The sequence below is a fragment of the Apodemus sylvaticus genome, chromosome 9, assembly GCF_947179515.1.
Source record: "Apodemus sylvaticus chromosome 9, mApoSyl1.1, whole genome shotgun sequence".
Classification (NCBI taxonomy): Eukaryota; Metazoa; Chordata; class Mammalia; order Rodentia; family Muridae; genus Apodemus; species Apodemus sylvaticus.
Window position 1 is genome coordinate 37,812,657 of NC_067480.1, and position 20,074 is coordinate 37,832,730.

The 20,074-nt window shown below is 51.0% G+C and overlaps 1 protein-coding gene across 1 annotated transcript; it reads right to left on the reverse strand.

Annotated features, from left to right (window-relative positions):
* Window positions 1-11,466: 11,466 nt before the first annotated feature.
* Window positions 11,467-19,640, reverse strand: Des (desmin). The gene is made up of 9 exons (XM_052193173.1): window positions 18,910-19,640; window positions 17,723-17,783; window positions 17,531-17,626; window positions 17,229-17,390; window positions 16,946-17,071; window positions 15,653-15,873; window positions 13,794-13,837; window positions 12,328-12,410; window positions 11,467-12,161 (listed from the first exon to the last, which is right to left on the reverse strand). The coding sequence occupies exons 1-9, from the start codon at window positions 19,482-19,484 to the stop codon at window positions 12,120-12,122; spliced, it is 1,410 nt and encodes a 469-aa protein (XP_052049133.1). The 5' UTR covers window positions 19,485-19,640; the 3' UTR covers window positions 11,467-12,119.
* Between the last annotated feature and the right edge of the window lie 434 nt (window positions 19,641-20,074).

The following is a 20,074-nucleotide window of genomic DNA, read 5'->3' on the forward strand; positions in this document are numbered from 1 at the left end:
GGTTCCGGAGTACGCCTCTTCTTTCCTGGCATAAATTTCTATCTAACTCTAACCTTCTCCCTTCCATGCCTTCAAGTATCCGGGATGGTTCATTGCTATCTGTTGAATGTTAGCCTTTCTGATAAACACTCTTCAGGCCCTGGCTGTAAAGCTTCAACTAATACACACCGGCTTCCCCTGCTTGCCCCTTCTCTCAGCTGCTTCATACCCACTGCTTCCTCTTAAGCCACACAGGCTCATGATCTGAGGAGCCTGTTCACTCGTTCCGGTCCCTCGCTGATGAGCCACGTAAGGATGGGAGTCAGATGCTTGCAAAGAGAATGCCTACCTGTGCCAGAGGCAGGGGAGGAAGACTGGTATATTGGCATACTGGGATAATGGCAGGAGAGAGGTGGGCAGGAGGGGTCCTCGGCTTACTCCTCCTGCACCTTTCTCTCTGTGGACAGGCAATGAGAACCCAGACCCTGCCCTGCTGTCTCCCAAGCCACTCAACCTTGGGCAAATTAGAATCCCAGCTGTCTTATACATCAATAAGTCCAAACAGTAATCAGGAAAGGTTAAATCATTAAACAAGATAGCACATCTTAACACATTTAAGGATTTCACTAGCATCCTGGATTTCTGCCATTTTCCCTCCTTTCCTATTTCCTATTTCAATGACCTAAACCCTTTACCACCCGAATTTTCCCATCTTACAAAACTCCCATCCAGCAGCAGACTTATTTCCCGGTGTCTTGCCAACACCCTTCCATCCTGAACAAACATCCCAAGCTTGTAAAGTGCCAGAAACCTTTCTATCACCCTGTCTCTCCCAGCCAGAAAGCATTCATGGCCAGGAAACTGTTCCTTCCTTCTGTAGCCAGGTCCTCTCTGGCTTCCTCGAGTTCCCTGCACCTTTGTGCTGTTGATTCCAAACAAGAGTGTTTTCTATGAAGTCTGAGCAAAGCTATTGGCTCAACTTCCCTGGACCCAGAGCTGTCACTGAGCAGGGACAGGAAGGATGGGCAATAGACAGGGCAGAAGCCAGACTCCTCTAGTTAACCCTCCAATATCACCAAAGCCACCGCTGCCTCTCACCCCCTGGCAGAACCGTTCTACCACCTTGTATTTGCCCAATCAGACATGCTCTCAAAGGTGACCTGCTTCCACTCAGTCCTCTCTTCCTATCTAAAGTGAATGTCAGAGACTTTAAACCCAGCCCCACAGCCCTCAAGGCCTTTTTTCACTCTGAGCCCTTCACCCCTGATCACCAAACCCCACCCAGCCAGGAGACTGCACCCCTATGTCTGGGTGCATCCAGTCCACACTTCTCTACACCCAGCATACCACCCTGATTCAAGAGCAGCAAGGAAACAGCCCTGCTGGGGGTGGGGAGGATGCCTGCATCTTCACAGAGGTCAAGCCAGGCCAACTGATCAGTAGCTATCTATGACACCACTTTCCCCTTCCCCCCCTCCATCTCTCCCTCACTTACAACACCTTGAATAGTACAAAGGCCCAAGATCACCAACCAAACTGGATGCTCGGTCCTGACGTGCCATAACCAGCCCTTACTTCAGACAGACCTCCCTCCTCTCTGGTCTACACTGTTCTCACCTGCACAGGGAAGCCCTCGGAACTGCAGTTCTCTGTGGACCTGTCCAACAGCTAACAAGCACCATGACCACCATTTTCTTCCTCTGTCCCTTCCTCTCCTGACCTCCTCTCTCCTTCCTCTCAGTTGTAGTCTTACTAATTTATCTACCTTTAAGTTACCGTTATCTATTTTTAAGTTATAGTTGGTTTTCAGCTTCTTTAACTCCAGATTACAGGTAGATGAAAAACTATGAGAATCTGCTCCTTCAGTTCAGAATTTTTCTAGAACATGCTCGAGCCCCTGGGCCCAGGTTAGAGTAGTCTGTACTGGCAGCTTCTAGGCCAATTGGAAGCTGCCCTTGGGCATCTGTAGGCCAGGCCTGGGCCCTGGGGCCACAAGAATACTCTAGGAAACGGGCAGGGTGTCCCTGGGGAGAAGACACGGCTAGAGACAACGCCTGGCTTTCCTCTCCTATTGCACCAATGCACCCTCCTTCCCCACCACCTGCCAAGGTCTTTTATCCCTGGACTTCCTCTCCAGCTCCCAAAGATGGACCCTTATATTGTACCATGGAATAGAATGAGACATCTGTCTAGAAAATAACCAAGGGCTGGAGAGATGGCCTAACAGTTAAAAGTACTGACAGCTCTTCCAGAGGTCCTGTGTTCAATTCCCAGCAACCACATGGTGGCTCATAACCATCTGACACACTTTTCTGGTGTGTGTCTGAAGACAGCTGCAGTATACTCATATAAATACAAATAAATAAAAAATAGAAAATGACCCAAAACAGCAACACCCCTCCTGCCCCCAGCCCTTTGCCATCTCCCCCAAATGAAACCTACTCCCTCAGAATTCCATTTCTTTCAAAGTTTGGTAGGTCTAAGACTGGTTTTTTGGTTTAGAGAACCATTTGGCTCAGAATTGTGAACCAAACCCCCACATTGACCCAAGGACAATCAGCTGGTCTGACATCCCCACAGGACCATCTACAAGATGGAGGCTCCTGTCCCTCTTCCTCTGCCTCAGAACATCAGTCTCGAATGCCATCTTCACAGGAGCCAGGGCACCAGCCCAGAGCATCCCCTTCAGTGTCCTCACATGGAAACCTCAGTAAGGTTTTGTCTCATAGGCTTTCAACACCATCCACATCTATCCTGGAGCAGCGTGTTTGTATTAACACTACAAGAGTCCAGAGCCTCCACAACTCAGAATGCCTCACACACACACACACACACTGGATCCTTACATAGCCACGTCTCATGCCTAGCCTCAGTTTCATCTGCTGATACCCTGAGTCCTGTTCATACACATCTGATCCCTTCTGCTTTGCCTCGTCCTGACCACACCATTCTTGCCCTAGTGTTGACCATGAAGAGAGAAGGTCTGGCCATCCTCCTCCCACCCCACGTGGTCTGTAAAAGGAGACCTGGCCTGTCTTTTAGACACATCTGAGAGGGGCTGGTCAGACTGGTCACTAGGTCTCAAGTCTGTCATTGGAACAGAGGAGGGGCAACTCTCTCCAGAGGGCTTCTCTCTAATTAATTAGAAGAGCTTTTGCACTATTGTCTGAGAGGTCTGTGTGGGTCTCAGGGTAGACCCACCAACTGCTGACCCTTGACCTCTGACGTTCACGTGGGAAGCATCTCTCCCTTGATACACTTTCCTTGCCTTTCCCTGTTGATCTGCCCTTCAGAGGGAGCCCAGCTGGGAAAACGGGGCACCTGGGAAGATGGTGAGGGACTGCAACCTGCATCGCATGGCCTGGGCAGCTGTCACTACCCCTGTGCCCCCAGCCCTGCCAGGCAGGCCCCACCCTCCGCATTACCTCTGACCTCCAGCACTGTGAGCACAGCCTCACAGGAGGCCTGGCCCCGCTCATTCTGGGCGCTGCAGCTGTACACGCCGGCGTCCTGGGCCCCGCAGCTCCGCAGCCACAGGCAGCTGGGCTCTGGGGCCGGTGTAGGCAGGAGCTGCCCATCCCGGAACCAGCTGAGGCTAGGCTGGGGGGTCCCGCTCACTACCACCCGCAGCCGCACATCACTGCCCGCACACACCGCCGCGTTCTTCAGGGGCCGCAGGAAGACCGGCGCCCCGGCCCCGGCCCCTGCCCCGGTGACGAGGACCCCTCTGCCGGCCCCCACCTTGGCTCTCTTCGGGGGCACCCCGGGGCTGGGAGGTGCCCTCGTGCCGGCGTCCTCGCCTCGCGTGCCCCGGGCTTTCTGCATGGCCTCTGTGAGCTGGACTGGAGGGGCAGGGGATGTTAGAATTGGGAGGCCAGGGGGGACGCCTTAGGGGTTATGGTGCCTTAAGAGAGGAGTCCTGTGGGGCCGGCGGCCGGCCTTCCTGCTGCCCGCCCGCTTTCGGCCCGTGCTACCCAGAAGGTCACCAGGGCGGCCGGTGATTGCGCCTCGGGGACTATTTTTAGGGCCCCCGGCTCGGGTTGCGAATGAGCAGTGGAGGGAGGGGGCAGCAGAGGAGGGGATTTGGACTCCATGTGGCTCCTTCTCTCTCTCCCAGTGCCCCCATCGCCAGAGCTGGCCTAAAAGAATCTCCTCCCCCACGGTGTGTCGGTCGCCTCCCCCGCCCCCATCCCCAACTTGTGAAATCTGGGGAGTCGAATTACCCCTGGGCTTAGACCCGCTTCCTTTCTTCAGGCCCCAGAGCCCCAGCCTCACTAGGCTGGTGCAGAGGAAGAGGAAAGGTTCAGAGGAGATGCCTGAGAGGCCATGGAGAGACAGGCCCCAGTGGAGGAGAGCAGATGGGACCAATGGCCTCTCCCAGCACCTCCATAACAGCTGGTAAGCACCGAGACCCGTAGCCTGGAGTTCAGGTGGATTTTCGGCTCCCAGCTGGTCCAGCACCCATTACACCACCACCACCCTACCTTCACCCGCCAGGTGACCCCTAATCGTCTCTCAATGTGCCTTCACCTATAGAAAGGGTAGTTGGCTAGGACTGCAACCAGCAGCAGTAGCCTCAAGAGAAGACGGAGGGACAGAGGGGTTTGGAGGGCTTGAACTGTGGATATGGGTTGGTGAGGATTCCATGCTCAAGGCGGGCAGTGCTATGCCTCATTTCAAGCTTTGGAGATTTCTTTGTCCAACTTGTGGAGGCTGGATACACACACGTGGGGTAAAGACAGCAGTGTCCAGGCCACACGACACAGGTGGCAGTTCCTCACCATCTTCCCAGATGCTCACTTTTCTCAGCCATGCTCTCTCTGAAGGGCAGATCAACAGGGAAGGGCAGCAAGAGGATCCAGGTAGAGAGACTTTACACATGAAAGTCAGAGGTTGAAGGTCAGCCGTTGGTAGGTCTAGCCTGAGACCCACACAGCCTTGTTGGACGATAGTGCAGAAATTCTTCTCTTTCGGTAGAGAGAAGTGCCCTGGGGACACACACACACACACACACACACACACAAATGCATATAAAACTGGTAAATCTGATGACCTAGATGTTCCATACCAAAGCCACTTTCCTGGTAGTCATATAAGATGTCACCACTGGGAAAACGCAAGAGAAATGTCCACAGGATCTATCTATGTCTTCTTTGTTTTTTCTAACAACTGCATATACTCCATATGAATTTACATCTCGAGGGGTTTGCATAGTATTTCTGAGGCCCTCAGTTCATTTTCACACACACACACACAGACACACACACACACACACACACACTTACAGATCCAGAACTGACCTTGAGCTAAGGGATAAACACTGGGAAAGGCTGAAAGCCAGGGTCATTCACTGATGAAGAGGAGTATTCTTGATTTTGGGGGCGGGGAGGGTTGGTTAAATAAAAGAATCACCTTCATTCTGTGATACTGAAGTCAAAATGTGCATACGTGTATGTGTGTGTGTGTGTGTGTGTGTACTTGAGAACATAAGCATGCATTCCCAGGTGCACAGTACAGAAGAAACAATTTAAACACTGAATTATGTCCATAAAGATTAAGAGCCTTAGGGAATGTCTTTTCATGCAGTTTGCATACATTAAAGCTGACTCTTTGTGATGTACAGTCCTCCGGTTTTTGACAAATGCATGAAATTGTGTATTTTCTACCCCAGGAACATACAAAGCAGTTCCATCACCCTAAATACTCACGTGTGCATCCTCTTTGGAGTCAGCCACACCTTGTCTGCCAGTCCCTGGCAACCGCCAATGATGAATTGAATTCTACAATGTAAGTTGAATCCTAAAAAGGTTTAAAAAAAGATGTGGGAGAAGACATAAGACACAGAACGCCAAGAACAAAGGAATAGCTTCTGTTTTGCTTTGTTTTTAAGCTCAGTCAGCCTGAGGAGGGTGGCCTCGTGGTAAAGTGCTTGTTGTGCAGGCAGGAGGGCCAGTGTTTGGGACCCCAGCAACTGTGTAAAAATCCTGGTGGGTGACACTTATCTCTAATCTCGGTGTTCAGGGACAGACACAGGTGAATCCTAGAGGCTCTCTGGCCAGCTAGTCAGCCTACTTGAATTAGAATGTTCCAGATTCAGCAAAAGATTCTGTCTTAAAAATCTAAGCTGAAGCTCACTAGAGAAGAGGTTTCACATCAACGTCTGGCCTTCGCACATGCATGCATGGGTGGGAACACTTGCACACCTACCTCTATTCATACATTCCCCATTTCCTCTCTCCCCCTCTTCTCCCTCCCTCTCCTCTTCCTCTCCCCTCCTCTCTCTCTCCCCTTCCCTTCCTCTCTCTTTCTCTGTCTCTCCCTCCCCCTCTCTCTCTCATACACACACACACACACACACACAGAGCTCACCACTCAAAGCCATTTAACTAATACCGTGCCTCACCATTACAGGGAATGCAGCGGATAGTCTGTAAATGTTGGCTCATTGACTAGTTGGTTGGTTAAATAAATGGACCATGTACCACTGAACAAATCACTTAGCATCTCTGAGCCTCGGTTTCCTCATCTATGCATGGGAGTCGCCACACTGGGGTGTATTTGTTCCTTCAACAAACATTCTTGAGTTCGGCTTATGAGGCTGGCACCATTCTGTTGACCAGGAACAGAACCACGAGCAAAGCAGACATAGATGTCAGTCCCCAGAGCTGCTTATACTGAGGAAGACAGACATTCGACAGAGCAGCAAAAAAAACTGTAAGGACTGAGACGGAGAGAAACACTTTAGTGTCGATGACTCGGCAAGTGCTGGGGGTTACAAATGTGGGCGGGGTGCACTTTAAGATAAGGTGGTTGGATCAAGTTGGTTGTACATGACAGTAATCCCAGTACACGAGGCAGGAAGATTGGGAATTCCAGATCAGTCTTGGCCTATCTCAAAAATACATTAAACAAACAAAGAAATAAAAATAAGATAGGATAACTGGAGTCGCCTCCACAGCAACTCTGGAGCCAGTCTTAAAAGGAGGAGGAAGGAAAGGCCACACAGGGCTGTGCAGGACCATTCCAGCCCATGTGGGATGTACCTGGCAGACACTGGGGAGAGCCAGAAGGCCAGCAAGGCTGGAGGGAATGAACACAGCGTCAGGGTGAAATGGATCATATAGCTTGCAAAGGCCAGATGGCCCAGCATCTTGTAGGTCACGGGGCTTTTGTTCTCAGCGAAATGGGAAGGCATCTCTGGATTTTGAGGAGAAAAATTACAGGGACCTATGTTGTGATGGTATTAAATTATATTAAATATTAAAACGAATATTAACTATTTAAAGGGCCCTGGCACAGAGCCTGGAACACGGCTTATATCCCGCCTGCTCTGCTCCTTCAGGGGTATACCTTGACTTGCCCCAAGGGTCTATGGGCCTGAGTAGAGAAGGGTCAGGCCCCTGCTGGTGGCTGGCGCCCTCTCCTGGACCAGGCAGGACCAGCTGACGACTGGCAAGGTCAGGCAGCTGCCAGGCCCGTTGCTCAAGACAGTTGGCTGAAAGACGTTTGTCCCTCAGCGTGGGCCTCACGATGCCCTGTATTCTGGCGCCAGGCTGGGTGTGTGTGCTGCCAGGTTGCCCTGCCTTCTGATCATAAGTCTGTGGTGTCATGGAAAGATATCTGGGCCCCAGAGGCCCTGTCTTCCTTTACTCTGGATGGCTGTGTGACCTTGGCAGATCACGCCACCTCTCTGGGCCAAGGAACATTTTACCTAAGCTGTTTTGCTTGCCTGTTTGTTTGTTTGTTTTGAGAAGCTGATCTGGAAGTTGCTATGTAGCACAGTCAGGTCTTAAACACATGATGCACCTCTATCCCCCAAGTGCTAGGAGCCATTGTGCCTGGCTCCTCTGAGACTTTAAAAAGATTTTTTTGATATTTTGTTTATTTTTATTTTATTTTTGTTTTCATGTATATGAGTATTTGTGAATGTATGTCTGTGTACCGTGTACATGAAATACCCCCAGAGGCTTGAAGAAGGCATTGGATCCCCTGGGATTAGAATTATAGATGGCCGTGGGTGCTGGGAATCGAACCTGAGTCATCTTCCTGAGCAGCCAGTGTTCTCAAGTGCTGAGCTACCTTTCAAGTCCTAAGTCTTTTTTCCTAAAGGATTTATTTATTTGTTTGTTTGTTTATTTATTTATTTATTATATGCAAGTACACTGTAGCTGTCTTCAAACACCCCAGAAGAGGGCATCAGATCTCATTACAGATGGTTGTGACCCACCATGTGGTTGCTGGGATTTGAACTCAGAACCTTCAGAAGAGCAGTCAGTGCTCTTAACCGCTGAGCCATCTCTCCAGCCCTCAAATCCTAAGTCTTAATGACATATTATGTGCACATAGGTGGCAGGGAAACTCAGTAAACGTCCATTGAGTTGGTGAAGAAGTGGGTGTTACCAGCTCTCCCTAGTGAATATTTAATATAGAGAAAAGTAAACAAACATGCCCAGTGGGTATTCATTCAATAAGTATTTAAATATTTAACAAGTATCTACTGGGTACCAAGTACTCTTTGGGGTCTGAGAAATATAGTAGTGAATAAAATGGATAAAAACTGTCTTTGGGCAGCTGACATTTTTTCCTTATTGAATCAAAGGTCACTGGCTCATTTGCATATGCGTCTGGGTGAGCTGTGTAGAGAGGAAGGAGGGGGGAGGAGTGACCTCAGAGGCCAGGGCTGGATCTCAGCCAGAGTGGACAGATGGGATAGGAGGGTGCCCACTAGCATGGAGAGGCCTCTACAATCCTTCCTGCTCCCCTCCTCAGAGAGAACTCAGCTAGCCTGAGTCTGGCCTTTGGACTATGGGAAGCCTCTAAGTCTCTTCCCTTCTCAACGTCCAGTCTTGTAGTAAATCCCACAGCACCTCAAGGAGCCGGGAGAGGTTTTGCCATGGGAGCAATTGGGGAGCTGAAGCTGACTCTAGAGATATATAATCGTGTGAGCCATGGACTTTCTGTGGCTTGCTTTGTCCATTCTCCGGGTCACTGCTAGCTCATGGAGCAGGCTCAGAAAAGCTGTCCTCGGAATGTTCCCTTTGGGTGTGGGGGGGAGGCATTGGCCTCCTGCCCGAGATGTAGTTACAAGTAACAGGTGAATAAAGACAAGGCTTTCCTTCTGAGCATTCCCTAAGGGAGGGGCCTCCAGAGAGCTGTGGGCTGGGGGGAGGCTGGGAAGGGGGTTCCCTGATTGAATCTGGGACCCCCGGCTCCCTAAACCCTGATCTGATCTGTTATTTTAGGACAGTGAGGCTAACCCCCTTCCCCTGACCTATGTGTTGAGCGGGTGGAGAATCGAACCTGGGAGAGCCCTGTGGAGAGCAGGTGAGTGCACACAATCCACTCAGGGAGAAGGAGAAACAGCAGGACTCTAGAAACTTCTTTCAGACCCCTGCCATGGCAGCCTTGTCCACCAAGGCCATGCCCTCAGCCCAGGCGTTCCCCGAGCAGTCAGCACACGTATTCAAGTTTCAAAAGTAGACAGCGCCTTGCTCATGCTTCCTGTTCTAGTCCTGCACGAAGACACTGACCATCATTCTAGTCCGCATTCTGCGAGAGTTTGTCTACAATGCTGACTCTGTTAGGGCGTGTGGGGGGGTCACAGGTGGCATGGGTGAGGACACGGGGTGGATCCTCTCAATGGACCTCCTCAAGAAAGTGGGGACTGGGGAAAGCAGAAGTGCATCCAAAAAGAGGTGGAGGGCGGGGGAAGATGGCACTGCCCAAAAGGATTTTGGAAGTTTTTGGAGAGCTATTGTAGGATGATGACCAATAGAGACTTTAAAGCCTTGTTAGATTCATTCGCCTGCACCTGTATGAATTCATCATCATTTAGATTTTTATATTCTTCCATTCCTCTTCAGTCACTTAGACGTGGGGCAGAGAGCGACAGGGAACCTCAGGTCCAAGGGTTTACTTATCCTGTTCCTTAAATCTTTCTTTGACCTGAAACGTGTCTTCGGAAGAAGTGAGAAGAGAGATAAATTTCATGTGCCGCCCCCAGACTTTAGGCTGCTTGGTTGTCTCCAAGCTCTCTGTTGCTGAAGTGTCCCCCATAGTGCCTCCTTAAACACACTCCAGCATTCCATACATAGGGGAAGCTCGTTTCATTCTGTTAACGTCTTAGGTGGTTCCTTTTTATTAACAAAACCTTCTAAGTCAGCAGTTCTCAATCTGTGGGTGTCGAATGTCAGTTATCGACATTATGATTCCTAAGAGTAGCAAAACTGCAGTTATGAAGTAGCAACGAAAATAAGCTTATGGTTGGGGGATCTCCACAACATGAGGAACTGTATTAAAGGGTCGCAGCACTAGGAAGGTTGAGAACCACTGATCTACCTTATCATAGCCTCATAAGACATATACATGTTTTATTCAATTGATTTCTCTTTTCTTCAATAATTCCTATACTCCCCTCTCATTTTTCTCAACTATCTCAAAATTTCCTTTTGTTTGTTCTTGGGTATTGTTGTTTGTATTTGTTTTTGTTTGTTTGATTTTAATTTTAACTTTATTTTTTATTTATTTATTTTATCTTATCTTTTGGTTTTTCAAGACAAGGTTTCTCTGTGTAGCCCTGCCTGTCCTGGAACTCACGCTGTAGACCAGGCTGGCCTCAAACTCAGAAATCTGCCTGCCTCTGCCTCCCAAGTGCTGGGATTAAATGCGTGCGCCACCACCTCCCAGCGTTTTGTTTGTTTGTTTTTTTTTTTTAAACACAGGGTCTCATTAGGAAGCAGGCTGGCTTCAAACCTGAAGTCTTCTGGCCCCAGCCTCTTGAGTGCCTCAGTTAGGATCACAGGCAGCACACCTGCCCTGGCTGCCTCTGGTAGTTTACTTGAGACTGAATTCTACTGGAACTGCATATGGATGGAGGGTGACTTGACATTCTCTCAAGAGTGCTGAGCTTTTTTTTTTTAATCCAAGTAAAACGTCTGTCTTTGCATTTCTGTGAACGATGTTATTTAGCGTGGATTGGCTTCTGTGCATTAAAGAAAGGGTTAAAAGGTACCCTTTTAGAGATCAGAGAATGAGGATCAAGAGTTTAAAGCTGAATGGTTGGGTACAGATGGAGTTTTGGAGTTTGGGGCTGGTCTGGGTTACACGAGATACTGTCTCAAAAAAACAAAACAAAACAAAAAACAAACAAGTAAATGGAAAGCGACTGATAGTGTCCTGAGGGAAAGGACTGAGGGAACTTCCTTCACAGCCAGTCTGTAGAAGAGAACCGTCCCCATCCCTGCCTTCACCCAGATGCCCAGATGATATGAAGGGGATAGGCAGCTAAGGGGTTAGACTGGAGCGAAGGCTCTGTGGCTTTTTAAAGGAAGCCCCTTCTCCAACACCCCATGTTCCCCAGACTGCAGAGCCAGAGGCCCACCGCTCAATTTAGCTGAGCAAGAGGCTGACACAGTCCATCCCAGGGTAATCATGGCGGTGGAACAGGGGCCAGGGTCCCCGAGATACAATCAAGATGGCAGGGCCACGGAGGTTTGTGCTTGTCTCTTTATTGTTTCTGTCCAGGGCCCCTGCGGTGGGAGGGGCAGGCAGGTGAGGTGGTACCCTCCCTCCAACCTGAGCCCACTCTGCCTCTCTCTTCTTTCCTCTCCAGCTTCTCATCCATCCTCTGTCCTTCTGAATCTCCTGCTCCCACATCCAGCACCTTCCGGTTCCCTCCTACAGCCCCTGCCTTCCAAGCCCATCCTGGGCTGGGATGGGGAAGAGGGGGCGTATGAGGACATTTTTCAGGCCCCCACTCTCCATCTCAGCTTGCTGAGGCTTCCTTCTGTCTCTGACCCAGGCTGGGGATGTCCACAAAGCTCAGTCCTGACCCTGCAGATCCCACCACCCTCTGGTACCCTCTCTGTGACCTCCCCAGGGGTGCCAAAGGTGGAAGGGGAAGGGTCATGACTTGAGCTGGGTTCTCTCTTAAGAGCCAGGCTTGACGACTGCCAACAGCCAAGGCTCACGGGAGGGTCCGCAGAGGTGGCTGAGGGGTGAAGACCACAAAGGAGTGACCGGTGAGGAGGGGTCAGAGGCCGTGAGTGGAGAGAAGTGTCTGGGTGTGGCATCTGAGAGTGGAAGAGACGGGGTTTCAGGAGGCAGGGAGCAGGGGCCAGGACACCGAACGAACGCCTGGCTTACAGCACCTCGTGTTGTTGCTGTGTGGCCTCGCTGACAACCTGAACAGGAAGAGACGGCCAGTCTATCCACTGCTAACTGCTCCACCTCAAGGCAGCAAGGCCCACACACCCCCATCCAGGGTGGGAAGCCACCCAGCTGGGGAAAGACGCCCGACTGTCAGACACCCCCATTACTCCTAAGGACAAGGGGTGGGTCACCACTCACCTCTCCATCCCGGGTCTCAATGGTCTTGATCATCACTGTCTTTTTGGTGTGGACTTCAGAACCCCTTTGCTCAGGGCTGGTTTCTGTAATAGACCCGCCACACGCTCAGCCTAGCCAAGTTTATACCTAAGCTGCACCACGACTGGAAATCCATCCCAGACTGCACCACTCCAAGTACAAGCTGATTTTCACCTTCTTCGTGACAACTATCTGACTTCTTCGAGACCTCATCCTCGAACTCAGCACCCAACAGATGATGCTATAGAGCTAGGGACCACGAATGGCTTTAAGAGCCAAAAGATTGTGCTGTACAGGGTAGCGGGGGACACAAGGCTCAGGATTAGTATTCGTGTTTCCCATCCTGCCTTGCTCTCTCTCCACCTCTGGATTTTCAGAAGAGTCCCGAGTGACGACTTTACATCCATGGACTCTCCTCTAAGACAGAACCTCAAAGCCCAGGCCTATGGGCTTGCTGGAGGAACTTAGAGGCTCCAGGATGAGCTGATTAATGTCTTAATGAAGCAGGAGCTTCACTGATTCACGGGACCTACTGTGCCTCAGTTTCCCCTCTGGGAAAGAGCAGCCATGATATTTCCCTTATTATGGCTCAGAACTGCTGATACGCAGCAAAAGTGGTTTTATATGCAGAACACATACTCAGTATCTGAATAAACAAATAAGTGGAAAAAGAAATCTGAGTTTCAGAGTGGAGGGTCACATTTAGTTCCGTGGTGTCAGGAGTTTGGCGTTCGCGAGTCCCTTAGTTAGCAACTAGCCTGTAATGGACGTCTGACTGGAGGGAGCACAGCGCGTATTTTTCCTGATGGAAATGAACATCGAAGATATAAAAGGTTTGATCTAGGAAAGGAGCGGCTGCCAAGATCTCCGACTTGCTTTCCTAATGTATCATTAGTGAATGCTTTTCTGCTCTCTGGGGTTGGGAAGCCACTTGATCTGCATATTACTAATGTCAGGATGGCAACGTGCCCACCAAGCTCCTTCGCCTCATTGTTTGGCTTTGCTAAAATTTGGCTTCTTTTTTTTTTTTCAAATGTGCATCCAACATCTTGCTCCCACAAATAGGGCACTCAACAAACAGCCAGAGAACGGCGTGCCAAGTGCCCTCTGGTAGCATTCCAGACAGTTCATGAGCAAGGGGTACCTTCCTGTGCAGAGAGCGAGGTGCTCCTCCTGCCAGGGGATCACCCCTGCAGCTTCCAGAGTTTGGGATTCACATATCTGATTCTTGAGAACCAATAATCAAGAAGGCTGGGGAGGGGGCGTGTAATCAGCATAATAGAACACAAACCAGCATCGGGCGGCAGCAGCATCGCCGCCACCACCTCGGTGCTTTGTCTATAGATCTTTCTTTCTTTCACGCTCCAGGGGTCTATCCTTCTCTCCTAATAGGTCTTGAGCTACCCAGAATCCTTGCAGCCCATCTCTACCATCCAGCACACACTCACCTCGGAAGTTGAGAGCAGAGAAGGTCTGAATAGGAAGGTTGATCCTGAAAAGGGAGAGACCATGTCCCCAGAGGGTTATGGATACTAAAATCTCCCCCTGAAATCCTGCCCATCACCCTTTAGACTGGTTCTTCCCAAACATTTCCAGCTGTCCCAGCCCCACTGAGCCCAATACTCTAACTACTCACAATGCACAGATCAAGAACCAATTCTAGCTGTCCCAGAAACTGCCCCTTCTAGAAAGTTCGCCCATTCTCATCCTGAGCTCAGGCAGGACTCACCCACTGCACCCTCCAGGCCCCCAGATCTTCCTTGCTCCTGACACTAGGGGAGGCACGAACACTAGCATCAAAACTCACTTTGTGCTCACCCCACCCCCACCCCACCCCACCCCACCCCCGGCAGGCCAGATCCAGGAGCGAGCTACTTATGCCTAGTCTAGAAGAGAGGATCTGGCTCTAGCTACCTTAAAAGGTCATTCCTGTTGTGTCAGGTGTACATTCTACAGGATGCAGGGACTGGGGATGGAGCTCAGTTGGTAGACAGCTTACTTAGCATGCACGAAGCTGTGGTTCAATGCCCAGCACCACAGGAGCCAGGCATGGTGGTACAGCCTGATCAGGTCCCATCATTTAGGAAATGGAGACAGGAGGAACAGGTGTCCAAGGTCATCCCTGAACTACATAGCATGGATGAGGCCAGCCTGAGCTACATTAGACCCTTCTCAGAAGAAACAAGTAAGAACCCTGAATTCTCCTTATAAGTCCATACTTAGACACGCTGCCATGCGTTTTATGAGTACTGATGGGTACCATTTATTGGCGTAATTGATCTGCTTAAATTGACGTTAAACTTCCAGACAACGAGCCGGGCGGTGATGGCGCACACCTGTAATCCCAGCACTCTGGGAGGCAGAGGCAGGCAGATTTCTGAGTTCGAGGCCAGCCTGGTCTACAGAGTGAGTTCTAGGACAGCCAGGGCTATACAGAGAAACCCTGTCTCAAAAAAAAAAAAAAAAAAAAAAAATCCAAAAACCAAAAAAAACCAAAAACAAAACAAAACAAACAAAAAAAAAAAAAAAAACAAAGAACCTTACAGACAACGAAATGTTAAGAGTACATCTAGTGCGTTTTGAGATGTATATCTCCATGTAACTGCCAGTACAGTCCAGATTCATAATATTTCTGTATCCCAGAAGATTCCCTTACAGGACTGTGTCGGTTTTTGTTTTCTTTTGAGACAGGGTTTCTCTATGTAACCCTGGCTGTCCTGGAACTCACTTGGTAGACCAGACTGGGCTTGAACTTAAAAGATCCGCCTGCCTCTGCTTCCCGTGTGCTGGGATTAAAGGCGGCCACCATCACTGGCAGGTCACACTCCAGTTTCTGTGTCTGGAGTTTGGGTGGATTGCTCTGAGCACATATCTGTATCCTCTCCTTTGAGCACAAATGGCTGTGTGTTTGTATGAGTATCGCCTTAGCCTCCTCTCTAAGGCCATCCGTGTCCAAGGCTTCCTGCTTCTCCATTTTTCTGCTTGTCTCCAGCCCCGCCCCCTTTCCATCCTCATCATTTTCTGCTCTGCTTTCATGGGTCCCCTGACTGGCAGTAATATTTTATTACTGATTGCCAAATATGATTTTATGCCGTGGGTTCTTAATTCTAAAGGTGGATAAGGGAATACTTACACTTCTCTTTTTTTAATAAAAAGCTGTTAATTACATCTTGCTTTACCCAGGTGGCCCTCGTTAATTTTCCGCAATGGGCAGAATGATGGCCTCTTGTATAAAACTGTTTCCGGGTCTTGTTGAGATACTGGGTGTACTAGGCTCCCAGCACCAACCCTACACCTAAATCCTCACCGGCTCTCCTCGCCCTCCAGCAGCTTCCGGTAGGTGGCGATCTCCACGTCCAAGGCCATCTTCACATTGAGCAGGTCCTGGTACTCCCGCAGATGGCGCGCCATCTCATCCTTCAGGTGCCGGATCTCCTCCTCCAGGCGCGCGATGTTGTCCTGATAGCCGCTGGCCTCGCTGGCGAAGCGGTCCTCCAGCTCCCTCATCTGCCTCATCAGGGAGTCGTTCTGCAAGGGATGAGTGGTCCGCGTCAAGGGTAGGCCCTGAACACTTCTAGGAGGGAGAGCCTTAGAGGACCGGGATGGGGGATGGGCCGGGCAGTGGTGGCGCACGCCTGTAATCCCAGCACTCTGGGAGGCAGAGGCTGGCGAATTTCTGAGTTAGAGGCCAGCCTGGTCTACAGAGTGAGTTCCAGGACAGCCAGGGCTACACAGAGAAATCCTGTCTCAAAAAAACCCACATCCAAAAAACCCAATAAATAAATAAATAAATAAATAAATAAATAAATAAATAAAATATTCAAAGGTGTGTCCTGAAGATGTTCCAAATGGCATTGCTTATACTAACAGAACTGGCAACAGTATAAATGCTAAATTAGCCAGGGCTAAACAGAGAAACCTTGTCTCGAAAAAAAAAACAAACCCCAAAAAACCAAAAATAAATAAATAAATAAGAGAGAGAGAGAGAAAGAGAGAGAGAGAGGACCGGGATGGAAATGAGACCCCTTGTTGGAGGTTGGAGGCACCTCCATGTGGTCATGGTCAAGTAGAAGAACCCTGAAAGGCTTTTTTTCTGAGCTGTGGAACCCTGAGCTCTAGCAAAGTCTTACATGGCCATTCAGAATAAACCTCCTAAAAAGGAGCATCTGTGCCGGGCAGTGATGGCACACACCTTTAATCCCAGCACTTGGGAGGCAGAGGCAGGTGGATTTCTGAGTTCGAGGTCAGCTTGGTCTACAGAGTGAGTTCCAGGACAGCCAGGGCTACACAGAGAAACCCTGTCTAGAAAAAAACCAAATAAATAAATAAATAAATAAATAAATAAATAAATAAATAAATAAATAAAATAAAAAGGAGCATCTGTACCAGTCATCCAACCTTACAGCGAAATACCCCCAGGACTCATCTGATTCCTTAGTACCAAACTAGGAATCCATGCATCTGGTTTTACCTCTCTGTGTGTTGAGGAGATGGAGGCCCTCAGAGGGTCTGTAATGGGCTTACAGCACCACAGGGTGAAGGTATGAGCTAAGCTGTGGGCAGAAAGAAGCTGAGGTTGTGGGGGTGGGGAGGGACTCACGGTGCCCTTGAGGGCGTCGATCTCGCAGGTGTAGGACTGGATCTGGTGTCGGTACTCCATCATTTCCTGCTTGGCTTGGCGCAGCGCATCATTGTTCTTATTGGCTGCCTGAGTCAAGTCTGAAACCTGAGGGCAGAGAAAGGGTCTCTGAGATGCGGGGAAGCAGGATGCAGCGAGGCGAGGGAGTATGGAGACTCTAGGCTCACCCTGCTCCATGGATACAAGCACAGGAAGCCTTTCACGTGGAGGATGGGTGCTGGAGTTCCTAGGCTAGACCACCCACCTTGGACTTGTACCACTCTTCAGCCTCAGAGATGTTCTTAGCTGCAATGGTCTCATACTGAGCCCGGATGTCCCTGAGGGCGGCTGTGAGGTCTGGCTTGGACATGTCCATCTCCACCTGGACCTGCTGTTCCTGGAGCTGGGCCTGGAGCTCACGGATCTCCTGCAGGGCACAGCGGGGCTTCAGTCCCCTTCTGGACCCTCCCAAAGCACCTTCACACACACACACCCCATTTCAGAGTTAGTCCCACCCACCCCCTCTTCTCTCTGCCTTCACCATCATCCAAGAGCCCTGCCTAGTACCTCTTCATGCACTTTCTTAAGGAACGCGATCTCCTCGTTGAGTGACTCGATTCTGCGCTCTAGATCAATTCGGGCTAGAGTGGCTGCATCCACATCCTGGACGGAGGAAATGACAATGTCAGGGTCTGGAACAGCTTAAGTGGGGACCAGAGAGAGAGGAGAGGTGACCTCTGGGGACCAAAGAGGGCTCACCGCTCGGAAGGCAGCCAAGTTGTTCTCTGCTTCTTCTCTCAGTTGGATTTCCTCCTGTAGCCTAGCCAGAACAGACGGACAGACAGACAGAGAAATAGTGAGGACAGAGCCAGTTGTAGAAAACTACTGGCTAGGGACCTATCAAGGAGCCAGTTCAGGACACTGGGACAAGTGTTTGGGTAGTAACAACGGGGGGGGGGGGGAGGGGGAGGGAGCAGCATAGGCCCCACCTACGGGGGGGGGGCAGGTAGTGGCTGCGGCTCAACCCTGAAGCCACACCCTTGAAGTCTTGTGTGCCAGATAGACTGACCTCCCCTGGGGTTACGAACTGTTTTATTTTATCCACCTCTGTGTTCCCAGGCTTAGCCTGACCCATGTAGGAGCTAAATAAATGTTTGTGACTTTGGTGGCAAGAAGGTGACACTGTTCATTTGGGTAAACAGAAACAGGACTCTCAGTACAGAGTCTTTTCTGCCTTAAAAAAAAAAAATTCTTTTTTTAAAAATTTCTTGCTATGTAGGCCTTGTACTCGCTCTGTATCCCAGGCTTGCCTAGAACTCAGAGCAATTCTCCTGTTATCATCCTCCCAAGTGCTGAAATTACAGGGGTGTGCCCCATATCCGGATTACTCAGCCATTTTTTACTGGATCATGGTGGGCTACAGCCCTTATCCACCGTCCCTTTTACTCAAGCCCGTCCATTACCTAGTGCAATAGCGTGGCTCAGCTAGGCCCCGGGGCCAAGCTCCCCCTAACCCGCCCCGCCCCTCCCTCGGGCCTCATCCCAGCTGAGCTGGAAGCTACTGCCTGGCTTCCCTCTGGCTCTTCCCAGCCCATCCATCCTTCCAGGCTCCCATTAGCCTCTCTTCTCTCTGACTGTGCCCTGGCCCTTTCCTTGGCTATAGTCATCATCACACCTTCACTCCAGCAACTTAGCATCCTTTCAAAGGCAACTGCCCACTGTGCACTAGGCAAGGTCCCCCATTTCTTCTCTCTGTCTACCTTCCCAAGAAAACTACTCCAGTGTTCCGTAGAAGGAGTCACGGAAAGATTCGGGGTCCATCTCTACTTAGAGAACACCCAGGGAACGACCTTTTCCAAACATGGGCTGAGGAGGGTCTCAGGCTCCGGGAGGGGGGTGCCTGCAGGGGGACGGGGATGAGGGGGGGAGGCGCGCTGGGCCCTCACTTGGCCTTGAGCCTCTGCAGGTCGTCTATCAGGTTGTCGCGCTCCACGTCGACGCGGGCGCGCTGGTTGGTGAGCACCTCCACCTGGCGCCGCAGCTCACGCATCTCCTCTTCGTAGAGCTCGGCGACCCGGGTCGGCTCGCGGCCCTTGAGCCGGTTGACCTCGGCGGCGAGCGCCGCGTTCTGCTGCTCCAAGAAGCGCACCTTCTCGATGTAGTTGGCGAAGCGGTCATTGAGCTCTTGCAGCTCCACCTTCTCGTTGGTGCGCGTGGCCAGGAACTCCTGGTTCACCGCGTCGGCCAGCGAGAAGTCCAGCAGCTCGCCCGCGCCGTACGATGGCGCTCGGGTGGTCCCCAGCCGGCTAGCCCGCAGCGACCCCAAGCCTCCGGCCCCGCCCGACGTGCGCGACACCTGGTACACGCGGGATGTCATGGAGCTCGAGGAGCCCTTGGTACCGAAGCCTGCTCGAGGGAACACGGGAGAGCTCAGAGGGGAGCCCAGCGAGAAGCCCGGGGCGCCGCCGAAGGTGCGGCGGTAGGAGGACACGCGCTGGCTGGACGAGTAGGCCTGGCTCATGGTGGCGGCGTGGACGAGGCTGGGCGGTTAGAGACGCGCAGAGGAGACTGCGGGCGGGCAGCCGGCTGGAGAGTGGATGCGAAGAGGGGAGACGGAGCCCCTTAGCTGTCCGCACTATTTGTAGCCCTCCTGACATCACCCCCCGCCGCCCCTCCCCTGACAGCTGCAGGATCCCTCTGTCCTGCCAGGAAAAGGGCGGCCGCAGGCGAGGGGGCGGGGAGGCCAGCTCCCCCGCTAGAGGCCTGCGCCCCTGGACAGCCCCGAGAGGACAGAAGACAGGCGGGCCTGCTGGGTTTCACAGGACAGGGAGCTGACAGGAGACCACTGGCCGCCCCCACCCTCTTTTTTTTCCATTTGGATGCCTGCCTTATCCTGGGGAAAGCGGGTTAGAGAATTTCATTTGTTTGAGGCCACTTATTTTCTCCAAGGAGAGATTTTAGACTATTGGAATGAACAAGAAGGACCTCCCCCCCAAAAAAGTGTTTTATTTGCAAAAGTTGCCTAGAAAATGGTGAGGTTTCCAAAGACTGCGGGCAAAGCTCAGAAAGGATTCTCCCAGGCCATCAAAGGAGTCTCTAGGTAGGCCTGTA

Coding starts and splice junctions, on each gene's coding strand:
- Des (XM_052193173.1), bottom strand. CDS start 19,484: ATGAGCCAGGCCTACTCGTCCAGCCAGCGCGTGTCCTCCTACCGCCGC. Junction 17,391..17,530: donor TTAAGAAAGTGCATGAAGAG/GTACTAGGCAGG, acceptor TGTGCCCTGCAG/GAGATCCGTGAGCTCCAGGC. Junction 13,838..15,652: donor CTGGAGGGCGAGGAGAGCCG/GTGAGGATTTAG, acceptor CTCCCTTTTCAG/GATCAACCTTCCTATTCAGA.